Source organism: Lissotriton vulgaris, chromosome 1_1, assembly GCF_964263255.1.
Source record: "Lissotriton vulgaris chromosome 1_1, aLisVul1.2, whole genome shotgun sequence".
NCBI lineage: Eukaryota > Metazoa > Chordata > Amphibia > Caudata > Salamandridae > Lissotriton > Lissotriton vulgaris.
The window spans coordinates 740,290,229-740,317,509 of NC_141685.1; the positions used below are offsets into that span (position 1 = coordinate 740,290,229).

General features: G+C 48.3%; 1 protein-coding gene across 1 annotated transcript in view; it reads left to right on the plus strand.

Annotated features, from left to right (window-relative positions):
• The first annotated feature begins 697 nt into the window (after positions 1 to 697).
• The window catches only part of KIAA1614 (KIAA1614 ortholog), a 260,979-nt gene continuing 234,395 nt past the window's right edge, over positions 698 to 27,281 (plus strand). The window contains exon 1 of the mRNA XM_086955481.1: positions 698 to 1,087. Coding sequence (XP_086811607.1) covers positions 882 to 1,087 — 206 coding nt within the window. The 5' untranslated portion in view covers positions 698 to 881. The remainder of the gene's footprint in view (positions 1,088 to 27,281) is intronic.

Consider the following 27,281-nt stretch of genomic DNA (forward strand, 5'->3'; position numbering starts at 1 on the left):
GAATAGGAACAGCCAGGTACCTTTTGTATTTCATCACAGCAAAGACAGCACCATTCCAAAAGCACACCCTGCAGTCTGCAGCATGCTGGCCATGAAGGCAAGCGCTTCAGCGCCCGACACAGGGGAAGAAAGCGCTATGAAAAATTTTGCAATACAATACATACAGCAAAGCCTCCCCTCCCGCCCATCTGTCCCACCTCTCCAAAAACGTACACGGACCTCCTCTCCTCCAAACATACGTACCCCAAATCCCCTGTCTCTCCCCATAGGTGCAACATTTACTCCACCCCACACATCCATCACACCCCCTCGCCATACAAGCAACACTCCCCCCATCCCTCCAGACATACACCAACCTCCTCCCCCGCCCTCCTCCACTGAGGAGCACTGTACACCGGTACACTCTCCATCAATAAACCCTCTGATACCCACCCGCCCAGTACCTGAAGTCTAGACGGGGCCCTTCCTTTCACCACACTATCTTTCGCTTGCTTTGCTCTCCCCTTTTCCTTCACGCCGAGGCGCCCTCCACCCCCTCACACCGAGAGACTGCGTCTTGCCTCCCCTCACTCCTCCCTCCCTCCCTCCTCTAAACTCCAGCCCTGTCAGAAGTTTCCCAGACTTTCCCTCCCCTCTCCCTCATTTTCCTCGTCTCCCTCCCCTCCCACAGGAAGTCTCCGGGCTGGGTGTTATTTTTTTCGGAGCTTTGCACCATCTGGCAGGATGGGGTGTCGCCTCCTCTTGTTTGCCCCTCTTGCCCCCACCCTTTTGTCACACGCGGGCTGAAGCGGTCGCCATGGGGACCCGTCGCGCGCCGTGCCCCCTCAGTCGCCGTGCCATGTGCTTACCCTTTTATAGTCAGCTGGGCCTGCGGTGAGTGGATGTGTGTGTTTTTTTACATTTTTTGGTTGGGTGCCCTGGTATGCAGTCCAGTCAGCAGAGCACAGCTGCACCGAAGGAGTGAGGGCAGGCCCCGGCCACGAAGGAGGCAGAGCGGCGGGAGCGCCCCGGGGCGGACACGGGACCCCAGCCCGGAAGAGCAGCGCCAGGAGCACCCCGAGGAACTTCGCCAAGCGCCGACATGGGGGTGCGTAGCGCTTTTCACTTTCTGTTCTTTGAAACAAAAGGCGTGATTTGCCTTTGGAACAACATCGCTTTAATAGACAGCAGGCTGTGGGGTCAGGGCAGAGGCACAGCACATGCCGTTACCGGCACCACTCTGCAGGGCTTGAAATCTTTTCATAGGGCAGGAACAGGACTTCTCAATTGTGCTGGTATACCTTTAATGAATCGACCCCAACATTCCCAGCAGTGCCGGTGTGCGTTATGTGCACCCGTACTGATCCTTTCAGCAAGGCGGTGATCATTTGAAGGGACTGTACTGAAACTTTGCAGAACGTCTGTAATCATTGGACAGTACTGCAGCTGTGCAGCATGGCTGTAATGATTTGAATGAACAGTACTGCAACTTTGCAGCATGCCCTTAATAATTTTAATGCAGTACTGCAACTTTGCAGCATGGTTGTGATGATTTTAATGGACAGTACTGCAACTTTGCAGCATGCCCTTAATAATTTTAATGCAGTACTGCAACTTTGCAGCATGGTTGTGATGATTTTAATGGACAGTACTGCAACTTTGCAGCATGGCCTTAATAATTTTGATGGACAGCTCTGCAACTTTGCAGCATGGCTGTGATCATTTTAATAGCCAGTACTGCAACTTTGCAGCAAGGCTGAAATAATTTCAGTGGGACAGTATTGCAGTTTTGCAGCATGACTAATCATTTTATTGGAACAATACTGCAACTTCTCAGCAGAGCTGCTGCACTGTTAGTTCTTTTCGGTTCTTTACTACTTTACAGTTAATGACACTGTTCAGAGGTGTATGTACTATTAGTGGAGCAATACACTCACTTCTCATTGCGAGTGCATTCTGTTAATGGGACAAGGGCGGCACTTCACTGTGGGTTTGCTGTCTACACGGTATATTTCTACTATTGGCATAAGGACTCTAAAGAAGGGTTCAATACTTCCGATCACATTCACAGCAGTGCTGTGTATACTTGTAATATTTATAGTCACAAAAGTAACACATAATAACTAATATATTACTAATATATTAGTTATTATGTGTTACTTTTGGACCTTTTAAGGCATGGGCAAAGTGGGCCCTGACCCGGGGCTCTAGTCTTTCAGGGGCCCCCCGATAAAGCCAGCTCTGTTCTGCATAGTCTTGCCCCATGACCTTGATTAATTCTTAAACAGATTGTTTTAAATACCGTTTTAATTTCGTTTATTTTTTATGTGGGTGCTGTGTGATTGTCTATTACAGTCATTTTGCAGAGAAATGTTGTTTGATGTTTCATGCAACATCCATTAAAAAAGTTTCTTTTTAAGCAAAACAAGACCTCACATATTAGAAATGGGAGGGTGTCATAGATATAATTTGCAGTAATATTAGTGAGCAGGGGCTATGTTACGATATTGAAAACAAACCACTATTCCTGAAAATTAGATGTAAACACAGTTAGAATTTGGACCAGTGTGCCTGTGCAGTGTCAGTGACCTGGCATTAGACGGCATGAAAGATCTGAAATTGGATCATGAATTCAAAACTGTTCCAAACAGGTGCCCCCAAAATATGTTTGGGAGAGGGCCCCCAAAATCATTAGGCTGTCCCTGTATATTAGGTGCACTGACCTTTATATCCCGGTCAAGTCGCCACTACACCAATATGGCTGCTGCTGATGTTGCTGTTTTCTACTCCAGATATGTGAAAGACCAGAGAACCTTAGAGTGGCCATCCACTGAAAAGTATAGTCTGTCCTTCCACCCAATCTTTTATCATAAAAAACTCCAACAATAAGCGTTCTGTTATGGTCTTTGTTTAATGACGTCTGGCTGGAGGTACACCCTCTTGTGACATACTTCACTGGATGGACCCTTTAAAAAAATATTTATTTTGGGGTGGGGGGAGAGTTACACATAAGTATCTCCAACCATATTATTGTATTGGGACAAAATAGGACTTTCTAACTGCCCTCCTGCCCTTCATTTCACCTTGAGTTCCCATAGAGAGGGTGCTGCATTTAGGCATAAAATTGGTTTCCAAATATATATTCAGAGAGCATGTTTTATTGAACGAATCCATAGCTTTACATCCGACTCCTAAAAACCTTTTTACATTAGTAAGACTGCTTTATTAATACGACCCTGTCATATTTTTTTGAGATACTGTAAGACGAATGCTTTCATATGTACCTACAAACATATTTATTACAAATGTCAATGCGTGTCTACCTGTATTCATGCCAAATGTGCCCATAGCTAAAAACCCAAAGAGGGGACAAGTCACCCTTCTTGTCTTACAGGCATCAACATGTTTCTGCGATTCTACTAGCCAAGAGGTCAGACTCATATTCGTACACAACTACTCATAGCTTTCTCCTTAGTTAGTGGGGTAGATAAGGTACACTAACATCCTCATCATCACTTGTTGCCTGATATTTATTAGGAAGCCCTGTACTTAAGAATATTTTCCTTGTTCACTGTGGCAATATATACATTTTCATAAATACATGGAAATGGAGTGTGGCTTTGAGTGCCACCTTCGCCTGATCATTTGACTCATAGAAGAGAAACATCAATATTTGAAAGTCATGGAGGGTTAGTCTTCTCTCTACTGGTTTGTAACTATGATTAGGTTTGGATTGAATAAAGACATTTAGTCAATTTCTACACACCTTTAAACAATTTCAGTTGATACTCATACGAACGTGAGTTTTAGCAGTCCGTCTTCTTTAACATTCGCATACAAGCGAGACCGATTGCCAATGCTTGTTTAAAGTATTCTTCAGTGTCGGTCAACTCAAGATCGACATTGTATCTTCCACATCTCTGCTAAGTTTATTCTAGGGAAGAGGATGCTAACTGGGAGTTCGGAAGCTACTAGTAGCTCGCCAGCACCCTCAAAGTAGCTTTTAGAGGTGAAGCCAAGTCAGTCTCAGAGAGTCTGTGGATATTAAAGAAGGCAACACTGCTCATCTCAAGACCCTAGGAGTGACAGCCTGCCAAACCAATGGCAGAGCCTCATGATAACACTCAAACACACACTGTATTGGCTTATGGGGTCTACATCTCTCAAAGTCCCATAGAGATTATACGCCCTGCTCTGTTAGTCGCACCAAACTTGTGAACAGTGCACAATGTAAGAAGAGTGGCAGTAGTAACCAGTGCGGACTCACCAAAGTGTGGGATTGCAGGAGGCAGAGTGAACATGTCTTAGTTGGGAGCAGGGTCAGCCGAAGAGGTGAGGGAAGTAGGGCATGGATCCAGAGCAGAGAAAATTAAGAGTCTCATCTGCATTCAATAATGGGGTTGTCTGGTTGGCATGGGGTCCTTCTTTCATAAAGTGTTGTTACCGGAAAGCTACGCCTAATGTCAAGGACTGCCAAACGTGTATGATGGCCCCCATCATACGAGTTTTATTACTGGTACAATTATGTCTGTTCATGGCATAATAGTGCCAATAGCATAATAAAGGTTATTCTTGACTATTTTGGTCATTTTTGGTCTGGTTGTGCTATACTGGCTGCCATCACTGGAATATTAAGAGCACGATTGGCCTACCTTTCGCAATCGCTGACAGAATAGTGGTCGCTTCTTGCATAATTACGGCTATTTCTGATACACAGTGGGCATCCAGGATATCATGGCAGCTAATAAATAAAGGAAACTGAGATGGACCCCTCTATTCCAAGAGTCAGGGTACTGTTAATGGTTAAACAAGGTAAAATTACTCTTGGAAAGCTTATATTCAATTTCTCCCTTTCTCTCTCCACACACCATAAAGCACTAAAAAAATCCACTCCACCAGTCTTGAAAGGGAAGAGCAAAACAATTAAAAAGAATCAGATTTTTATCTTGTAGTACAACAATTTGCTCATACATATGTATCTAAAAGCACAATAATATAATTCAAAACCATTCAAATAATTATTTCACACACTATTAAAAACATCAACGAGAGAAATAGTGCAAGACGTACATTTGTAATCATTAACGGTCAATTTGAAGGAATCAATCAAAGTATTGACATTATTTGATGATTTACATGCAACACCTCTACAGCTGATGTTGAGCTGGTGCTGTACTTATGCTGAGGTGGTGCTCAGGTGATGCTGAGTGATACGGAGTCGGTGCTGAGTGATGCTCTTAGTACTGAGTAATGCTGTGGTGCTGAGTCATGCTGAGGTGGTGGGGCTGTACTGGTGCCCAGGTGGTGCTGAGTTGGTGATGAGTGATGCTGAGTTGGGGCTATTCTAAGGCGGTGCTGTGCTGTTGCTCAAGTGGTGCTGCGTTGGTGCTTAATTGCTGAGGTGGTGCTGCTGATAAGGAGGTGATGCTGTGCTAATGCTGAGATGGTGCTGTGCGGATGCTGAGGTGTTACTGTGGTGATGCTCAGGTGATGCTGAGGTGGTGCTGAGCGGTGCTGACTCATGCTGAGGTGGTGCTGAGTCATACGGGGGTGGTGGTGCTGCACTGGTGCTCAGGTGGTCTTGCGCTGGTGTTCAGGTGGTGCGGAGTGATGATGATTTGGTGCTGTGGTGATAGTGCACTGATGCTGAGGTGGTGCTGCGTTGGTGTTGAATTGCTGCTGAGGTGGGGTTGCACTGGTGCTGAGGTGGGGCTACGCTGGTGCTGATGTAGGGCTGTGCTAGTGGTGGTGCACTGATTCTGAGGTGGTGCTGGGCTGATGTTGAGGTGGTGCTACGCTGATGCTAAGTTGGTGCTGCACTGGTGGTGCACTGATGAGGTGTTGCTGTGATGATGCTGAGATGGTGCTGTGCTGATGCTGAGGTGGTGCTGTGGTGGTGCTCAGGTAGTCCTGTGTGGATGCGGTGCTGCGCTGATGCTGAGGTGGTGCTGCATTGGTGCTGAGTGATACGGTGCTGGTGCTGAAGTGGTAATGCACTGGTGTTCAGGCGGTGCTGAGTGATACTGACGTGGTGCTGAGTGATGCTGAGGTGGTGCTAAGTGATGCTTTGGTGGTGCTGAGTGATGCTGAGTTGTTGCTGCACTGATGCTGAAGTGGTGCTGCGTTGGTGCTGAGTTGCTGCTGAGGTGGTTATGTGCTGGTGCTAAGGTGGTGCTGCGCTGATGCTGTGGAGGAGCTGCACTGGTGCTGAGTTAGTGCTGCGCTAGTGGTGATGCACTGATGCAGAGGTGGTGCTGTTCTTATGCAGAGTTGGTGCTGTGGAGGTATTGAGTGATGTTGAGGAGATGCTGCACGGGTGTTAAGGTGGTGCTGAGTGATGCTGTGCTGGTGCTGAGTGAAGCTGTGGTGGTGCTGAGTCATGCTGAGGTGGTGCATAGTCATGCTGAGGTGGTGCATAGTCATGCTGAGGTGGTGCAGAGTTATGCTGAGGTGGTGGTCCTGCACTTGTGCGGAGTGGTGCTGAGTTGGGGCTGTGCTGATGCTGAGGTGGTGCTGCGATGGGGCTGCGCTGGTGCTGAAGTGGGGCTGCGCTGATGGTGGTGCACTGATGTAGAGGTGATGCTGTGCTGATGCTGAGATGGTGCTGTGCTGATGTTGAGGTGGTTCTGCACTGATGCTGAAGTTGTGCTGAGTGATACTGAGGTTGTGCTGAGGTGGTGGTGTGCTTGTGCGGAGGTGATGCTGATTGATACCGAGGTGGTGCTAAGTGATGCTGAGATGGTGCTGAGGATGCTTTGGTAGTACTCACACGGTGCTGTTCTGGTGCTCAGGTACTGAGTGATGTTGAATTATTGCTGCACTGATGCTCGGGTGATGCTGTGCTAATGCTGAAGTGGTGGTGCATTGGTGCTGAGGTGGTGCTGCTCTGGTGCTGAGTTTGTGCTGCACTGGTGGTGTTGCACTGATGCGGAGGTGGTGCTGTTGAGTGATGCTGAGGAGATGCTATGCTTGTGCTGAGGTAGTGCTGAGTGATGCTATGCTGGTGCTTAGTGATGTCGTGGTGCTGAGACATGCTGAGGTGATGGTGCTGCACTGATGCTGAGGTGATGCTGCGCTGGTGCTGAGTGATGCTGTGATGGTGGTGCTGCACTGGTGATCAGGTGGTCCTGGTCAGGTGCTCAGTTGGTGGTGAGTGATGCAGAGTTGGTGCTGTGCTGAGATGATGGTACACTAATTGTGAGGTGGTTCTACATTAGTGCTGAGATGGGGATGCACTGGTGCTAAGGTGGTGCTGTGCTGATGCTGAGATGGTGTTGTGCTGATGTTGAGGTGGTGTGCTGGTGCTGAGGTGGTGCTGTGCTGATGCTGAGGTGGTGCTGCACTCATGGTGGGGCACTGATGAGGAGGTGGTGCTGTGCTGATGTTGAGATGGTGCTGTCCTGTTGCTGTGGTGGTGCTGCGCTGATGCTGAGGTGGTGCTGATGCTGTAGTGGTGCTGGGCTAGTGCTCAGGTGGTGCTGAGTTGGAGCTGTGATGTGGTGATGCGACACTGAGGCTGGTGTTGCAGTGGGGCTGCGCTGTTGGTGGTTCACTGATGTGGAGGTGGTCTGTGCTGATGCTGAGCTGGTGCTGCACTGATGCTGGGTTGGTGCTTCACTGGTGGTGGTGCACTAATGATAATGAGGTGTTGTGCTGATGCTGAGATGGTGCTGTGCTGATGATGTGGTGGTGCTGAGGTGATGCTGCAATGATGCTGGAGGGGTGCTGCACTGGTGCTGAGGTGGTGGTACTCAGGTGGTGCTGAGTGATACTGGGGTGGTGCTGAGTGATGCTTTAGTGCTGCTCAGTGTAGGAAGGTGAATATCTGACTATATGGTTACCCCCACTTTTTTTTCCTGGTGTTTTGCTGGTTTTCGACTTAGTTGGCATGCGACCCTGCAATTCAGGGCCCCAGTCTATCTGCTTTCTCTATAAAATGGACTCCATGTACTTTAGGTGCATACCAGATTGGTTACTGGGTCACCTTTGTGAGCCCCTGTATAGTGTACCCTAGGTACCCAGGGCATAGTTGCACCCTAGGCCTACCAGGGGCTGCAGCATGTATTCTGCCACCCCTGGTTTGCCTTCCAAACTGACACCACAGGTCTGTTCATACAGCCTGGGTAAGGTGGTGTAATCACCCCTTACTTAGATAAAGTATACTTATATCTATATACCTATATTGACACATATACACCTATAAGCCACTCCTAAAACAGACCTCGACAATCCTGGAGTAGAGTGATTGGTTTTATGTGAGAGGGTGCCCTAGCATGAGCGGAGCCCCTCTGCAGCTTTCGGAACCATCTCCTTATAGCTGTTCTATGATATAGCCATACCATATACTCTTAAGTGCATTATTATCCTCGGGGTTAATGCTAACTTTGGTTTGGCTTTATCAAAACATGTTGTGTAAGGTGTTAAACACTTTGGAATACTACCCCCGCCAGTTCTGGCAGCGTGGGTATCATTCCACCCTTCTAGAGGGAGAAGACATGTAGTTACTGGTAAACCCGGTTAAAGTTAAACAGAGCTTCAGCATCACAAAATGGATGCTGCTGCCCTCCTGCTTCTGGACAAAACTCCGACAGGGGAGGCTTGGACAATAGGTTTCCTGTCCAGGGAGGTGCTGGCACCTCCCCAGATAGGTTTTTGTGTATTGGGGCAGGGAGGGCTGCATTCAGTAAATGCTTTCCAGACACTGCCTGGGGCACACTAGGTGCTCCATGCATTTCCCAGTTCAAACCGGTTGCTGGAGCACTCTGCCCCAATTCTGTCGCGAAACTGGACAAAGAGAAAGGGGTGTAACCACCCCCTTCCCAGGTCCACCCATAGGAGGGACCTTAAAGGTAGTCCAGCCCCTAAACTTAGTATAAGTATAGGAACCCAGTACCTGGGACTTTAGATTACCCTGGACGAAACTCTAAAACATAAATCCTGGACCTTTGACATTCCATTTCGACTGGAAGACGGAAGACATCTCCCTTGTGGTCAAGGAGTGACCACCCTGTTCAAACAGGCACCAACAGCAACTTTGCCGGTCTGCATTTTCGAGGCTCCCGCCGGATCCCGAAGAATCTGCGACACAGGACACGGACTTCCAGACATCTCTGACCCCAACCTTCCCTCACAGCAAAGCTGAGACCCGTGGCGGACACAAGAGAACTGGGACCCGAACTCCTGGACATCTTGCATTTTGCAAGCTGCACTCACTTCACGAGGTATCTCGAAGTTGTGCATTGGGGTGCTTGAAGCCCCAGACACGAGCACCAATTGCACCGAAGCTCAGAGGCCCCCACTTCACGAGTGTCCCGTTGGTCCCGCTTTTGCATTTCAGCTGGACGCGTCTTCGCGGTTCCTAGTCCGTTGGCTAGTGAGCCCTCCAAAGACTTTCTTTTGAATCTAACTTGCTTTCCTGGTTGCTCCAGGCTTGTTCCAGTTTCCCTACAGAGGAGAAGCGCCACAGACCTTGCTGGTCTGCACCGAAGCCAATCTCGACATCCTGCGTGGGGTGCGTTTGCCAAGGCTTGTTGGGTCTAATCCGGATGCCGACACCGCAGTCAACTAGATCCTTCGTGGGACAGCTCGAATCCAGCTCCTGGTCGTCGTCGATGCCTCCTGGTCCTCGTGGCTGAAGAGACAAACTTTACCTTTTCATTTGAAATCACCCGACATCTGGTGGCATCTTTCTATCGCCGCCCTGGTCACTGACAAGTGACCCAGACTTTGTCTCCTCTGCTTTCAGGTTCTTCAGATCTTCGATCCACCCTTGGTTCCACATGGACACTTTTCCTCTGGTCGCCTGTAGCACTTCTTTGCAGCTCTCCATTGAAATCGATGACGAAACCCGACACCAAAAGACATCTATGCACCTGGCTTCCGTGGTTGAGGTACCACAAGTACTCTGGTAGTTTCTAGGGTATTGGCTCTCCTAGTGTCTAAGTCTTAAAGGGTTCCATCATAGTCCTTCCGGAAGTATCCTTAAATTGTAAAATTGTAACTTGCTTGTTTCCCATAGAAAGTCAATGGTAACCCACAGCTGTGTTTAGACACTGCACTCGTCTCCCGTGGGCCTCCTACTTCCTAACCTTTGGTTGTTTAGAGTAGCCCCAGCGATTCCACAGGCCCCAGGCCTGTTTTCTAATTCTCACGTGGTTCTTATACCACTATTTTAGCATATGGTTTGTGAGGCCCCTAGGGCAAAACGTATACTGTGCAACTTATCGTATGCCAATTAAGTAACTTGTATTGTACTTTTACCTCTGACCTCATAAAGAGTGCAGAGGGGTTGTGTTTAGAATAAATATATATATATTTATTTGATATATACCTTGTGTGGTGTGCTTTCATTTGGTACTCAAGGGATTATAATTGGTAAAACAACATGCTTTATGCGCTCTCTGAAGTCTTAGCCTGATGACTGCTGGTCCATGCTAACACTAGGATAGCCTTCTATAAGGTTGACTTTACAACCACCATCAATAAGGGTCGATTAGACCGGTGCAAGGTGCCCACTAGAACTAGTGGACATCATATGCCAGGCTAACTTCTCACATTCAGGAAAATCTCTTCTGGTACTTAGGTGGTACTGAGTTGTGCTGGGCTTGTACTGAGGTGATGCACTGTTGCTGCACTAATGCTGAAGTTGTGCTGCATTGGTGCTGAGTTGCTGCTAAAGGGGTGCTACGCTGGTGCTGGGTGTGTGCAGCACTGATGCTGTGGAGGGGCTGCAAAGGGGCTGAGTTAGAGCTGCGCTGGTGGTGGTGCACAAATGAGGAGGTGGTGCTGAGCTGATGCTGAGGTGGTGCTGTGCTGGGGTTGAGTGATGCTGAGGAGAAGCTGCGCTGGTGCTGAGGTGGTGCTGAGGTAGTGCTGAGTGATGCTGTGGTGCCGCTTAGTGATGTTGTTCTGGTGCTGCACTGATGCCGAGGTAGTGCTGCGCTGGTAGTGAGGTGCTGCTGCACTGGTAGGTAATGAGGTGCTGCTGGCTGTACTGATGCTGATGTGATGCTGAGGTGGTGATGAGGTGGTGTTCCGGTGGTGCTGTACTGGTGTGGTGGTGCTCAGGTGCTGCTGAGTAATGCTCAGGTGGTGCTGCAGTGGTGCTTCTGAAGTGTTGCTGAGTGATGTTGACTGGTGCTGGGCTGCTTCTGCAGTGGTGCTGAGGTGGTGTTTCACTGTCAACTTGCAGGATATATTGTTAAATAACATCACATTACATGCCGCGTTTGGAGAGCACAAGGAGGCATCCCTTGATATTGGTTTTATTTCACCAACAATTGAAACCTAAAAGAAAGCCTCAAAAGTTGTGCAACTTAAAGCTGCTTCCATTTTCATAAAATAGAGCAATAACAGCATCTTGACCCCTTTAATCATACCCAAATAATCATACTGTCAAAAGCTCAATGTAAATAGGATGACCCCTACTGTCGGCTGTCTACTTAGACTAAACTTCTATTAAGTAAGTATATTATTTAAAGTTTGGGAGTTTGAGCTAATGAAGCCAAAAATGTTATAGAGTGAAAAACAACATAGCCTCTGCTGAAAAAGCGCTTGTGAGATAAAAGATATGATTGTCGTGATAAGGACATGATTTGCAGCCTCGGCTGAGCACGTTCAGAAAGAAAAAGTACTGCACCGAAACTAACATATATGGCTGATAGTTAAGTGATCCGTGTAACAGGGTCAGTCTCTAGGGCGTGACTAAAACAGCAAAAGGAGGGACAAATGAAAAAACTATTCACCAATTAAAACAAAGGAATTTTGAAAGGCTTGTGAAAGAATGGATTAAAACAGATGGGTGTGCTGAAAGCCCATACTGTAGATACTTTATGTCTCGAGAGAAAGAGCGCATGCTGCATAGGTGAGACCTGCCCAACTTTTTCAAGAATTAATATAGAGCCTACAACACTAGACTCCACCTACAGCCACTATACTAGGTGCAAACTGTAGAATTGAACATCCCTCCAGCTACCCAACCCAAAATGGCTGCCTAAGTTCATCCAAGAAAGAGTGGGTTCGATCCCCGTATAATACAGCCCAAAAGAATTTTCAAATTAGACTCCCATGGTAGGCGATAAAATTATTGTATATATGGCGAATATCTACACTATTATCAGGCGTTAGTTGAGCCTAGAACGCACCACGGTCAGTGAGAGAAATGGCGACCGCAATATGTCATACACAGCCTACGCGCACTAGTGTTTTTCCAAACACCACGTGGTCTGCCGGAATCACAACCCAAAATACTCAAAATGGCCCCGCGACTCGGACACACTAGGATGTGGTCGCACCTGGGACTAATCAATCAATCATATCATTGGTAAAGCGCACTACTCACCCGTGATGGTCTCAAGGCGCTGGGGTGGGGAATGCTGCTACTGCTCGAAAAGCCAGGTCTTGAGGAGTTTTCTGAAGGTCAGCAGGTCTTGGGTCTGACGTAGGTGGATGGGGAGGGTGTTCCAGGTCTTTGCGGCGAGGTGGGAGAACGATCTGCCGCCTGAGATCGCTCTTCGGAAGCGGGGGGCTGTAGCGAGGGCGAGGTCGGCAGAGCGGAGCTGGCGGGTGGGGGTGTAGAAGCTGAGTCATCTGTTGAGGTACGTTGGTCCTAATAGATTCTAAAAGACGGAGGGCTGCCGAGCTAAGTAAGTGTACCTTAATCTTTGTATCAGACCCTGACCACCTTTTCCTTTGGGCAGATGCTGGACGAGATACACACCAGCGATCCCCGGTTTGCACATGTAACTCCTTTTTCACATGTAAATGAGAAACAAGTGAGAATAGAATGCTTAAAGCTAATCGCCATTAGATATAACTTAGCGCAAAACGAGCCTTTGCACAGGTAACAAGCATTTACAATGCAATGGTCCCAGCATTGTTAAAGTTAGAGCTATTGGCATGACATTATTTTTATTTATGTGTTTGTTTTTAAACCATATAAATAAATGGCATTGTCATTTACAATGCCAATAGCTTAATCGCTCGCATCAATAGCTTAATCGCTCGCAAATGCGATACCTATTGCATTTGCACCCACACACAGAGCCACCCACACAGAGTCATTCACATAGAGCCACCCACACAAACACAGAGCCACCCACACAGAGCCACCTACACACACACAAACAGAGCCACACACACACACAGAGCCACACACACACACGCAGAGCCACACACACACACACAGCCCCACACACAGACAGAGCCACACACACACAGAGCCACACACACAGACAGACAGAGCCACACACACACACACAGACAGAGCCACACACACAGACAGAGCCCCCCACACACAGACAGACAGAGCCACACACACAGACACACACAGAGCCCAACACACACAGAGCCCAACAACGCACAGGTAACAAGCATTTACAATGCAATGGTCTCGGCATTGTGAAAGTTAGAGCTATTGGCATTGCTCATGACACTATTTTTATTTATGTGTTTGTTTTTAAAACATATAAATAAATGGCCTAGTCATTTACTATGTCAATAGCTTAATCGCTCGCAAATGCGAGACCTATTGCATTTGCAACCACACACAGAGCCACCCACACAGAGTCATTCACATAGAGCCACCCACACAGAGCCACCTACACACACACACAGAGCCACCCTCACACAGACAGAGCCACCCACACATAGAGCCACCTACAAAAAAAAGCTACCCACACAGAGCCACACACACACACAGAGCCACACACACAGACAGAGCCACACACACACACAGACATAACAACGAGGGAACAGAGGGCAGAAAAACAATCACAACGAGGGAACAGAGGGCAGAGTCACAACGAGGGAACAGAGGGCAGAATCACAACGAGGGAACAGAGGGCAGAATCACAACGAGGGAACAGAGGGCAGAATCACAACAAGGGAACAGAGGGCTGAATCACCACGAGGGAACACTGACAACGAGGGAACAGAGGGCAGAAAAACAATCACAACAAGGGAACAGAGGGCAGAAAACAATCACAACGAGGGAACGGAGGGGCAGAAAAACAATCACAACGAGGCAACAGAGGCAAGAAAAGCGAGCACTCACCGGTTGAGGCGGAGGACTCGGACGTTCTCCCTTGCTTCTCCCACGGTGGGGGCAGGCACCGGCAATTTGCCTCCCGCCCCCTCCGCCGTCGGGCTGCACCAGGGGCGTCTGTGGGGCTCTCCCTTAACCACGGGAGCCCCGCACTGGCAACGAGAGGGCTCCAAGTAAATGGATATATCCCAGCATTAGTTCGGACCACTGAGGCTGCGTTCACGGAGGCGGGAGAGTCCCAGGCCCCACAGGGAACAACAGGATAACAGCAGTAAGTGTACGCTATGTGCGTGCGCGTTGTGTGCAAGTCTGCAACTCTCAGCTCTCTCAGAGTGCTTCTCGTCCCCTAGCCGCCGGAACAGACAGGGGCCGCAGCGCCTTCACCTCAACTCAAGGAGTCGGATCCTGGAATGGCGGCTGACCGTCCTGATGTGCAGAAGAGCGAGCGCGGAACCCAGCCCCTCCGCAGTGTGCCGATGACAGATTGACGATCTGGCAGGTCCAAAACCCCGGACGGGCACCGTGAGCTGAGGTCACGGCACAGGGACAGGAGAGTTTCCCTGTAGGAGAGTTTAACGGCAAGTTCCTTCCAGGGCCGCCATCTTGCGGCAATCTAGGTCTCGCTGCAAAAAAGCATTTAGTGACACCTAGCAGCAAAATCAACAGTGTCCGTACTGTACCCAGGTCAGTCAGCCTCCGTGTTCCCTGCATTGTGAAGTCACTGTGACGCGGTAAACACCTGAGGACTCCCCGAAGCAGAGGGAGAGTTCCGGGCTCATATGGAGCCTTCCAAGTGAGGTGGAAAGGCAGGAATAGCCTCACGAGCGTGGCGGCCCCTGCAGGGCTCGTGTGCAGATACTGCCAAGATTGCGAGGATATGGTTTAGTCCCTGCTTCAAGAGGGGGGGGGGAGAGGGATGGGTCTCCGGTCTCGGGCCCTCGAGCGGTTCTGCGTCATGGAGGACTGGGGTAGGGGAGGAACCAGCGAGAAGCACACCATCTTTCTCCGAGGTCCTGCAAAAATGGCTCTCCGAAAAGCCCCGTCATTTTTGGACTGGGGCGTGTTTTTCATTCTCTCCTCTTCCCATTGGCTGGAATGTAAAATTTCACCCAATGGGAAGAGGAGAGAAAGAAAAGAAAAACACACCCCTCAATCCGAAAAAGACGGGGCTTAAACGGAGAGACGCCTGTCTTGTCCAATGGCTGGCCTCCGTTTTGGAAGCCAGCCAATGGAGAAGAGGGGCGGGTTTAAGCCCCCATACTCTAAGACATAAAATCTCGCCAGCGAGACTGCGCAAGCGCCGCCTTCGCTAGCCGAGACTTAAAAACGTAAGGAAATGCCTAATAAAATGGATAGATATCCCCACATTTAGAAACAACGCAGCATTCCATGTTCAATTCTCTTGCTCGCAACGAGCATAATCGCAGCGCTAACGCTTTCTGAAATCAGTCGGAACATCTATGGTTGACAAAGAAATATCGTATTTTTTACCTCTGAGCATATCATGACCCCGTTTCTTCGATATTAGAAACACCACGCATTCAGGGGGAGGTATTACGAGGAGGATTGCTTTCTGTATATTAAACCTTTTTTCTAGACAACCTAAAAAAAGCCTTAAAAAGTCAAACAAATTCTAATGCATCCCTAATGAATTCTAATTACAAGTCTGGCATACTATTGTTTTCTGACCCCTCAGAGTCTACAGGCCCTTCCACCCAGGCGGACCATGGGGCATATTACTGTAATGACTAAGTATGTTTATCCACTGTCCAAACCAAGACAGGAACGATGTTATATGTTACATGTTGTGTTTGTCTTCTTGTAAGTGTGCAACCTAAACAAGTTCACTCCATAGGCACAAACCACAAGGATCAACCAATGTATTTTAACTTGGCCTGCCACCATGTACTAATTTTCATATCTATTTTTCTTCCTAAATACAGATACAACATTAACCATATGTATACCTGATAGATACACACATTAGGTGTGTCTATCTATTTATTTCTTAACCTTATTCTAGGTTTATCACCGGAGTGGCACACATAGGGCTGGCCCCCATGTTGTCCTGAAGAAAAGGTGTAGAGGACACCTAGAAACATGTCGACAAGATAGATAGGACTTTGACCACATTATTGATCTAATTCCTATATCTAACCACTTTTTTAATATGCCAACTAGAGCAAAAATAAATGTGTTGGCTTACTAGCTAGGTATTTTTAACACACACTAATCACCACTCCACCACCATACACCGCACCACACATAGTCTCACCATAAAGTGCTCCTACGTATCCTTCGCAAGTCGCAGCACGCCCCAAGCAGTAGATGCTTGGGATGGCCCCAATGATGAAGTATGTCACCTAAGGGCAAACTCTGGTGAGTGAGGGGACTAAAGAAAAGAATTTTCTTTTCCAAAGAAGGCGTACCCAATTTGGGAAAACCTGCTATTATTTTTCCACAGGCTAGGTTCTCACAATCCATTCATTATGGGTTATAGGGCCTGATGTAGGTAAATCCCATTTACCGATTTTGAAATACCGAATTTTACCGATTCGGTATTTCAAAATCGGTAAATGGGATGTAGGTCTCAACATCTGGATTCGTTACCGAATCCTTAACAATTCATTAATTACCGATTCGGTAAATACCGAATCGGTAATGCCCATTCATTCCTATGGGCTTTGAAGCCCATAGGAATGATTAGGCATTACCGATTCGGTATTTACCGAATCGGTAATTAATGAATTCACAAGGGTGATGGGGGTGTCACTTTGACACCCTCTAGCACCCCCAAAACGGGCATGTGTGCAATGTGGCACACAGACATGCCCTAAGGGCACGTCTGTCTGTCACATGGCACATGTGTACATGCACAGATGTGCATGTACACAGGAATCGGTATTTTACCATGGATTTGTATTCCATGGTAAAATACCGATTCTGTAAGCCATGTGCCAATGGAAAATTGGCTACCCACATAGCATTTTCGGTAATTTTACCGAATCGGTAAATATTACCGAAACGGTAAATATTACCGATTCGGTAATTATTACCGAATCGGTACTTATTACCGATTCGGTAATAATAACGATTCGGTAAATTTACCGAATATGTGCACCTACATCTCCCTAGCCCTTTACCGATCGGAAACGGCAGAAAATCGGTATTTTCGGCCGATTCCGATCGGTAAAGGGCTACCTACATCTGGCCCATAGTGCTATACTTTAGGATTCAAGAGGCCGAACCTAGCCTTAGCCTCTCTCTCCCTCCCTTTTTGATCAACGAGACCTAAAAATTACCAAAATGGTCAAAGATTACCTTTATTATGCTATTGGCATTATTATTATGCCAGGAACAGAGACAGTTGTGGCAGCGATAAAACCCTTATGATGGGGACCAACATACACATTTGGCAGTCCTTAACACTAGATGTAGCTTCCAGAAACCAACAATGTTTATTACGGCGACCCAATGTCAGACACGCACATAAATGAATACAGATGAGGCTCTTAAATTTCTCTGCTCCTGATCCATATCCTTCTTTTCGTCTGCTCTTAGGTTGATCATGCTCTCAACTAAGAAATGTTCACTGTGGCGCCTGCAGTACCATATTTTTGTGGGTCAGCACTGGTTACTACTGCCACTGTTCTTTGATTGTGCATTGTTCACATACATGGTGCGACTAACAGAGCAGGGCGTATAACATGGCCAGTCTCTTTGGGACTTAGTTTGATTTAGAGTGGATACAGATGTTATGTGGTAGACCCCCCATAAGCCAACATGGTGTGTGTTTGAGTGTTATAGTGAGGCCCTGCCATTGGCTTAGCTGACTGTCACTCCTGAGGTCTTGAGATGAGCAGTGTTGCCTTCTTTAGTATCCACAGATTCTCTGAGACTGGCTTGGGTTCACCTCTGAGAGCTACTTTGAGGGTGCTAGTGAGCTACCTGTAGCAACCGAGCTTCTTTTTGGAGAACCCTGCTCTACCTTACCGAATGCTTTCTCCACATCTAAGGAGATAGCTCCCTTGTCGTCCCTATCATGTTGTACTTGCCACAACATGTGGAATAGCAATCATGGATGAGATGTAGAGGAGCAGTGGGGAAAAAGCCTACTTGATTCGGGTGGATTCAAGTCAGTAGAGCTTGTCACAAGTAACTTGCTGACTTTAGCAAAGATTTTGATGTTTGCTTTTCGTCTGACTTTAGAATAATCAAGATTTTAGCATTATTAAAGTATTGGAGAGCTTTTGTGTTGGTCGTTATACCCGCAAATATCTTATGAAGAAGTGGTACAAGTGTTCTTTGTTAGTTTGGTAGGATTGAAAGAGGAATCCTAATCGTGGAGTCCTTGGTAATAGTATTAATTGTCTGTTCTGTGTCTTCCAATGTAATTTAATCTTATAACAATTGGGCTAATTCTGGGGAAAGTGTCTGCATTTGAAGGGGGGGGGAGAACTGATCCTCCTGTGTGCTGGAGTTTATTTCAGACGAATACGACAGATATAAATCCTTATAGGTCACCAAACTATCTATGGAGAGTGTCACTAGCTCCCTGCACCTGTTTCTTTTGCTGTGATTGTGTGTCGTGCTTTCTGTTGACTCAGAATCGAGAGCTAAAAACCGGCCCATCTCCTCTCCTCCCATGTACTGGAGCTGGTTTAGGTGGGAGAGTACTTTTTCGGCCCGGGTCATTAGCAAGGTGTTAAGCTCATATCTTGCATTGAGTAGGTGCCCCAACATTGCCCTCGAGTGGCCTGCCTTATATTTACCAGTTAAGCCAGCTCCCTTCTTTTCTAGTAAGGTCTGCTGATGGCTCCACCTTTTTGTTCTCAGGGCTGAGTCTCTCATAAATTCTCCTCTTGCGAAGGCTTTTCCTGCAGCCCTTAATATCTGAGGTGAAGTTTACTGTACCCTCATTTTCTCTCGGGTAGTTGTGCAGAAAGGTCTGCAAGCATTTTCTATCTACTTATAGCTTTTAGTGAGATATATTCAGCTTCAGTATCCATGGAGGGGCGGGGGTCGAAAACCTAGGTGGATGCGAAGATGTATCGTGTCATGCTGCATGGCGTGAAAGAGGTGAGCGTGACCCTGGACAATAATGCGAAGGTTGAAAAGTAGAAGTCTGTTCCAGTGTGGGTCCACTGTGCATAGGATGTGAAAGTGTCATCTCTTTCATTTTCATTCTCAACATGCCTGGGGTCCATTACAGCAAAGTCCTGTATGAAATCTTAAAGTAGATACCATTCTATAGGGTGGGTTAGGATTTGGTGGCCTGATTTATCTAAAAGAGGGTCTTGCACAAAGTTCCAATCCACACCTATCAGAACTTTTGAATGGGGGAGGCACTATTAGTCTAGTGATACCTCTAAAGAATGAGTCTTTGTTCCCTGTAGGTAGATAAATAGAACCAAATCCCTACCTGTTGGAGTATATGTATCTTAATAAAAACCATAATGACCACTGGTACCTATCCAGTTCCGGGTGACTTGTAAAGGGAGCCCTTTGCTAATCAGGGTTACAACTCCTTTCCAATAAGACTTGGAGAAGGTGCTTTGCCTTCCCACCGCGGGTCATTTACTGGAGTAGTGAATCTTTGCGGCACATTCCCTCCGCCGCTTTTCCTTTTCTGGAGCTGATAGGTTTATTTCTTGAATCAGTTCTCTACCTGGGGCAAGTATTTTCTAGTACCAGAGGACTTTCTTCTGCTTCACATAGTCCGTCAGCCTGTTAACATTCATTGAGGCAGTCAATAGGTTTCGATGGGGATGCATTGGAAGCCTTACTGCTCAGGCAGATTATGGTCCACTTACTAGTTTGTTCCCTGAGGTTGTCAGGAGGTGGAACTGGTGGCAAGACCTGGGCTAATGATAGTGGGTCAGCCACTAATTTAAATGGAGTTACGTGTCCTATTGCGGGGTTTGTGAACCAGGTTGCTTGCGGGTGTCTTAAAAAGAAGATGGCGGGACTCTTGATGCGCACTGTAGTGCCCATTCTAATCTTCATGCCTATTTCATAGACTAGAAAGAGTTGATTAAAGTGTCCTGAAGTGTGAAGTATTACTGTAAATCCAACATTTCAGTGATTTTGTGAAAACTGCTTATGTGCTTAGTGCAATTTGTGCACCGTTGCCCCATTACCCTGCCACCCTTCCACCCACTCCTCGCCCCCACCCCTCAATGTTTCCAGCTGAGCGAATACTTTGGTCGGGTTTGTTATGATTCTTTTTCTTTTTATTGAGCAGAATCACATCTCAATTACATGTAAAAAACATTCCATACCAATATTATACAAAATTCGATTTGATATTACCGAGATCATGTAAAAATAGAGGAACCATCACATAGTTTAGGACAATATAGCTATTAAAAACAGTAATGCTGAGATGTATTGTAGCAAACAATAAAGTGACCCAGTGCCGATTTAGGTCTCCTCCTCCAAAATTGCTTTTGTTCATACTGTGATGTATAAAATTGTAGAATACAGTTATACCAGCAGCCATTAATCAAGTGCCTTTAAACCCCCACAGCCTTTACAAATATTTCACCCCTTCAACAATTGCCATAAAGTATACATTATAGTCGTACTACCTGAAATCATTACAAAACGCACCTGCTCAGGCCATATAGATCCTTCATACCCCATTTGCGAACAAAAACGAATCCTTATCCCTTAGGGTGCAACTGTAAACCAATAACAAGAAAACAAATAACCGCGTAAAAAAATTCCACGCGGCACGCTTGTTTACATTTATAATCTCTCCCCCGCCTCAGGCTCCTCGGTTCGTCACCCGCGCAGACACTGCTAGTCTCTTTCAAAAGTTTGGGCTTATCGTGTTCCGATTTTGTCTGAGCATTTGTTCTGTACTTGTAAAATTGGATATGTACAATCCTGTTTAGAAATATGTTACTCTGAAAATGGGACTACATCCGTTATCTTTACGTACAGAGATAATTTTTAATTTCATAGTGCTTTGTGTTTCACCAAAGGTTCCATTACATCAGAGATCGAAAACAGCAGTGTTACAATGAATAAAGCTTGCAGAAAAGTGAAGTCGAGCGTTCACGCATTACTTTTGTGCCAGTCTTTCTCCAGCCCACACTTTGCTTTTGTCTCGCTCTGGCTCAAGCTTTACTTTTGTGTCTCTCTCTCTCTGGTGGTTACTTTTTAGGTTTCGCTGGGGGGCGGAGCCGTTAGGCTCCTCCTCCAGAGAAATCTGTAGTTTCTAGTATGGGTGACTTGAACACGCCTCTCTGCTTCATTGGCTAGCTCCATAAATGGAGGCTAGCCATTGGAACAGAGAGGCGTCCGTCAATGCCGGACCAGACACGGGGGCGTTCCCGAGATTCTTTGGCTTTTGCCGACGTCACGCGACGCCGGGAACGCCCCCGAGTCTGTTCCGGCATTGCCGGCACCTCCCTTGCTGCTCGGGTCTCCTTATTTGTTCCTAGCTGCCCCTCTCCCGCCTCCCTCGTCCTCTCCCGCCCCCCTCCCGCCGTTACACTTGGGCTCGGTTTTCCTACAGTTGAATGCGGAAAAGAGCGTAAGGAAAACATCGCCCGACTTACTGGCGCTCGTATGACAGTTCGGATTTTCTTTCTAGTACAAACACAGTCCTATTCTGCGAGCATCTAAAACGATCATTTAATAGAACAATTTCCAAGCTGATGCAGAGCCATGCCCCCTCGCCTCAGGTCAGGCAGCCTCCAGGCAGCGTCTGCGGGTCGCCCCCTCTGTCCCAGGCGGGACTGTCAGAGCCGGCGTTGAGTTCCGGTCTGAGCCCCGCCCCTCGCGCATGCGCCGTGCAGAGGTAGGGGCCCAGAGTGCCGGCGGCAGAGAAGAGTGGATCCAGGAGGGCAGGTCAGTGCCGGGGGCTGAGAATGGGAAGTATTGTGGGGTGGGTGAACGGGGTGAGGGTTGGCACCCATGTGTAGGGTCCGTGCCTGAGCACTACTCAAAGCGTCCCGTCAGCCACTCAACCTCCCACAGAGAACAGACTCTGAGAGTGAAAACCCCCCTGGGAGGAGAGAGTGAAGAAAGAATAGCCTCGCGTCATTAGCCTAACAGGAGGGACCCCTGTGGAGCATAGCGCCCTCTCGGAGAGGAGCCCCTCGTGATTAGCTATAGTGACTAGTCTCGCTGCACGAGCCATGTCCCCGCGCTTTCTGTACACAGTTGTCATGCATGTTTCGCTTGTTAAATGCTCACTTTGATGAGATGTTTCACTTGCCATGTGCAAAACGCGTTTCTGTATCGAATGTCCCCTGCTTCACAGTACATTGGCATCCATGCGGTAACCCCCCATACTTAAATGACACCCAGCATAATCCCCCACTCCATTTGAGACCTCCACCCAATGTGAAACCCTCCTCGCCGCCCCCCCCCCCCCCTCCCCCTAACCGCCTTCCATGGTTAGTGCACCTTCCGCTGTCAGCTCTTCCTTTTGGTAGATAGTACTGTGTAGAAGGGCTTCTCTACAGTGCTTCGCCTTAATATATTATGTAGCGCTCCCTGCCTTTAAAGCGCTTTAACCCCACTGTTTATTACTTCCTGCCCCCCCCCCCCCCCCTCGAATGCGAACGCTGAACAGTGGTCACCCACCACTGATTATTAGCCACAGAAAAGAGCCTCAACTGACAAACAAACAGCCCCGTGGGTCCGTGACCCCCATAGGAAATGCCCCTCAGTGAAGAATGACTCAGACGAGTCCAATACCAGGCCTCCCATCCGGCGCTTTTCTGCCATTTTCACAGGGCTAGATCTGTAGAACTGAACGAACTCCACTGGAGTAATGCCACCCCCCACCCCAAATTATCGACCCTTCACTGCCGTAATTCACTCGTTTCCTCTGTGTTGTTTGAAGTTGTGCAATGACGCAGGTGCGCGGCACTTGCGCAGTTCCAGGAGAGAGCGTGAAGAAGGGTGTCCCCCTCTTACTTAAGGTCATATTGCCTGTGCCATTCCGTCTTGAGCGTTACTGCCTCGTCAGTGTTGAGCTAGTCCGATCATTGTGCACTGAGGCTACTTTGCAAACCAAACTGCCTGCACGCACGGGCCTCTAGTTTAACAATGATCAAGAACAACTCGGCGTTGTCTGTGCGAAAGGTTTTCTGTTTTCAAGTCCCAGAAGGCGAATCTAGGTGCAAAAAGCAGGGTACAGCTGGTTGGAGTGAGTGGGTACGAATTAACTCTTCAAAGACTGCTAAAAGGGTCAAGGGTAAGAGGCGTCGATTCATTGTTTGACAAGAGGTAACACTGATATAGGGGTGAGACTTACCCTAGCGGAGACTAGCTAGACGAGGAAGCAGGTGGGATCATGGCTGAATGCTGGGGCCTGGTTTAGAGAGTGATAGATAGAAGGTCATTTCCACCAGGGGATTCTCCGCCATTCAATTGTTATGCTACAGTTTATCTGTCGTAAATCTGGTGGCAAACCTTAAGGCGGAAATTATATTTAAAGGGGTAAATTACGCTAGCCCCGCATTTCAGCTTATTCTGCGAAGGTCCACTGTGATTATGAGGTAGTGGAGGACTGAGTTGGTATTGTCCTCTTAATTTTGCGTCAAGGAATGGCAAATTATGTGGTAGCAGAGCTAATTATTTGGCAGCGTGATTAGCAGCAACTTGTGAGGCACATCCTGTGCCATTGCTGCCTGCCATGTTAGCCTGCATTTGTATAATAAGGGCCCCACAGAATGCATACGTTTCACGAGAAAGAATTATACGTTCTAATAAATCAAAGTATAGGAGAAAAACGTTTTACATGTTCACCAGATCCTAGTTAAAATTGTTTACCAATAATTTGTGATTTATTTTGAATGGAAGTATAAAAAACAAGCATTAGAAATGCAATAGGTCTCGCAGCATTAGAGTTAGTGCTTTTAGAATTGTTTATAGGTTTTTTGTTGTAAATCTTTTGCATTTTATTTTTTTGTAGGCAATGCAAAAGAATTACAAATCAAAAAAGCAATAAGCAAATGTAAAAGCTTTAACTAAAAATCCTGCGAGACCTATTGCACTGTGTGAGGGTGAGGGGTTGGGGGTGAGTGAGGGTGGGGGTGAGTGAGGAGTTGAGTGTGAGTGAGGTGTTGAGGGTGAGTGAGGATGAGTGAGAGTGAGGGTGAGTGAGGGGTTGAGGGTGAGTGAGGGTGAGTGAGGGTGAGTGAGGGTGAGTGAGGGTGAGTGAGAGTGAGTGAGGGTGAGGGGTTGAGGGTGAGTGAGGGTGGGTGAGGGTGAGTGAGGGTGAGTGAGGGTGAGGGGTTGAGGGTGAGTGAGGGTGAGGGTGAGTGAGGGTGAGGGGTTGAGGGTGAGGGTGAGTGAGGGTGAGGGTGAGTGAGTGAGGGGTTGAGGGTGAGTGAGTGAGGGGTTGAGGGTGAGTGAGTGAGGGGTTGAGGGTGAGTGAGGGTGGGTGAGGGTGGGTGAGGGTGGGTGAGGGTGGGTGAGGGTGGGTGAGGGTGGGTGAGTGGGGGTGAGTGGGGGTGGGTGAGTGAGGGTGAGTGAGGGTGAGTGAGGGTGAGTGAGGGTGAGTGAGTGAGTGTGAGTGGGGGTGAGTGTGGGTGAGTGTGGGTGAGTGTGGGTGAGTGAGGGTGAGTGAGGGTGAGTGAGGGTGGGTGAGTGAGGGTGAGGGGTTGAGGGTGAGGGGTTGAGGGTGAGGGGTTGAGGGTGAGGGGTTGGGGTTGAGGGACTGACTGCTGGCATCTGGCGAGAAAACTCTATGCAGCGGCAAAACAGCCTGAGCAGACCCAGCGGTGGCCATATCCAACGAAGGAGCGCACTGGCGGCGACGTCCTGCTTCAGGCTGGCTCTCCCAGGATGGTAGCCTGGTGCAGTGCAGTCCTATTGTGTTGCACCTCCGCCTCTGTCTAATCCCTGTTCTGCTATCTTGGAGCGAATGGCAGCATGTGAGGCCACCGGGCTAGATGACCGAAGGTCATGGCTCACCTGAGTTGCATGAGGGAGCTTACAGGCCGGAGAGAAATCGTGGCGCCTTTGGACTGGACTCAGCAGCCTCGACACTTGGGGAGGGGCAGAGGCAGCGAGTACACACTTTGGGGAGGATCCCCTTACTAACAGAGCACAGCAGAGGACGTGGTGCGGGCCGCTGCTCGGGCCCCCGTATACCAGAGCTGAACAGTGAGCACACACGGACGCTAGGAAGTGAGGCCAGAGATAATACGCTGCTCTTTGTCTATCTAAAAAAAAACAAGCGAAAGGATCGGAGACACGGCGGGTAAAATAAACAAAAAAAGAAGCCGGAGGGAAGAGAGGGGAGGGGGGAGGAGAAATGCGACACGGCGGGAAGGGGAGGGGGCGCTTCAGTATGGTACCGCTGGGTGTAAAGCACTGTGTTTTGCCCCTTGGAAGTGCTGGAGTCATGCTGAGTTGGAAGCACTGCCATTGTCCCATTAAAAGTGCAACAGTACTGCTGAGCGAAAGCACCACTATTGTCCCGGCCCCCTCTGAAAGCGCTACAGTCCCGCTGGTTGGAAAGCGCTGCTATTGCCCCCTTTGAAAGCGCTACAGTCCCGCTGGGTGGAAAGCACTGCCATTGCCCCCTCTGAAAGCGCTACAGTCCCGCTGGTTGGAAAGCACTGCTATTGCCCCACTGAAAGCGCTGCTGTACAGTACCTCTGGGCAGAGAGCACTGCTATTGTCTCATTGGAAGTGCTGCAGTTCTGCTGAGAAGTGCCGATATCGCCCCTTTATTTTAAAATGTTACTGTGAAGTGGCGGCACAGTTCCAGTGTACAGAAGTCCTGTTGCGAAGTGCAGTGTTAATCCTTTGCAATCCAGCGAGCCGCTAACACCTCACATTGAAGACAATCTTTGAGGTAGGCGCTACACAAGGTAGCCTAAGCAATTTGAATCGCATATGTTGTCAAGTTCAAGGCACTCTAATGCCAAAAGGAATGCCTGCCGCTGTATCAGTCAGTACATTATTTCTATATTATTTTTTAGGGAATGATAACTTACATGAGACGAAGCCCTAGGGGATGGTGGTGGGCTGTGACAGTGTATCAGTTTTCGGGACCACACAAGAACTTTACTCAGCAGATGTGAGCAGCTAAATTACCCCAGTCGGTAAAATGAGAGCGAAGTATAGCGGCCGGACTTACTGTGCACGGCGAGACTCCTGCAACGGGGAACGCGATCCTTCCTTTCCCACAAAGTGCGCAGCTGAATCTCACAGAGAACTGGAGGTGATGAGGAGATTAAAATGGGCGGTTCGATCCAAGCAGCAAGGTGCGCGCCGCCCGAGTGCCAATCCAAAAGTGAGCTCCCTGGGGCTGTGAGCAGCTGAGGAGTTATAAGGTTCGTCTTTGCCAGTCGGGGACGACGCCCCGATGACGCCTAGGGCTGGGTGTGTCCTCTGTATAAAACTGGAGGCGCGGGGACACACTGTGCTGCTATAAATAACCTCCGGGGAAAAGCAGTCAGGCTGCACCACACAGAAAAGTTATTTTTCACTCACTCTCCTGTTTGACTCACTGGCTGCATGAAATCACGCTCTGGAATGTGACTTCCTTAGCTCTGATCGCTGCCAGGCTGTGCGCATGGCAACCAGGAGGTGACACACACAACAAGCGAAAGGATCGGAGACACGGCGGGTAAAATAAACAACAAAAGAAGCCGGAGGGAAGAGAGGGGAGGGGGGAGGAGAAATGCGACACGGCGGGAAGGGGAGGGGGCGGAGCGGGTCAACTCAACAAACAAGCCGGAGGGAAGAGAGGGGAGGGGGGAGGAGAAATGCGACACGGCGGGAGGGGGCGGAGCGGGTAAACAAAGACCTACATGCACGCGCCCGTGACTTTTAAGGTCAATGCGCATGCGCATAAGCTTAATGCGCATGCGCATTGACCTTAAAAGTCACGGGCACTGCAAGGAATCGCCACGATTCCTTGCAGTGCAGATAAAGAGTGGATAACTCGCAATACTCTCGCCTTGCTCGATGCGCATGCGCATCGACAGGCGAGACCTAAAAAGTGATGGATGGAATGCCTGAATTAATCTCAGCCACTGGTAATTACTGAACCACATCCCAGTCCATTGTTATTTTGTACCCCATGTCACCTCAGTTTGGACGTTGCCATGTGCAAATCAGGCTTGACCCATCTCTAGTGGGAACACTCCAGCCAAACAGGCCACTTCCTCAATGAACTGGAGCACAAGCAACCGAGGACCGATGGTGGCCTTATTAGGGAACATTGGAGCAGGGCCAAGACTGATGTGCATATGTTTCGGTCCAAACTGAAGTGGCA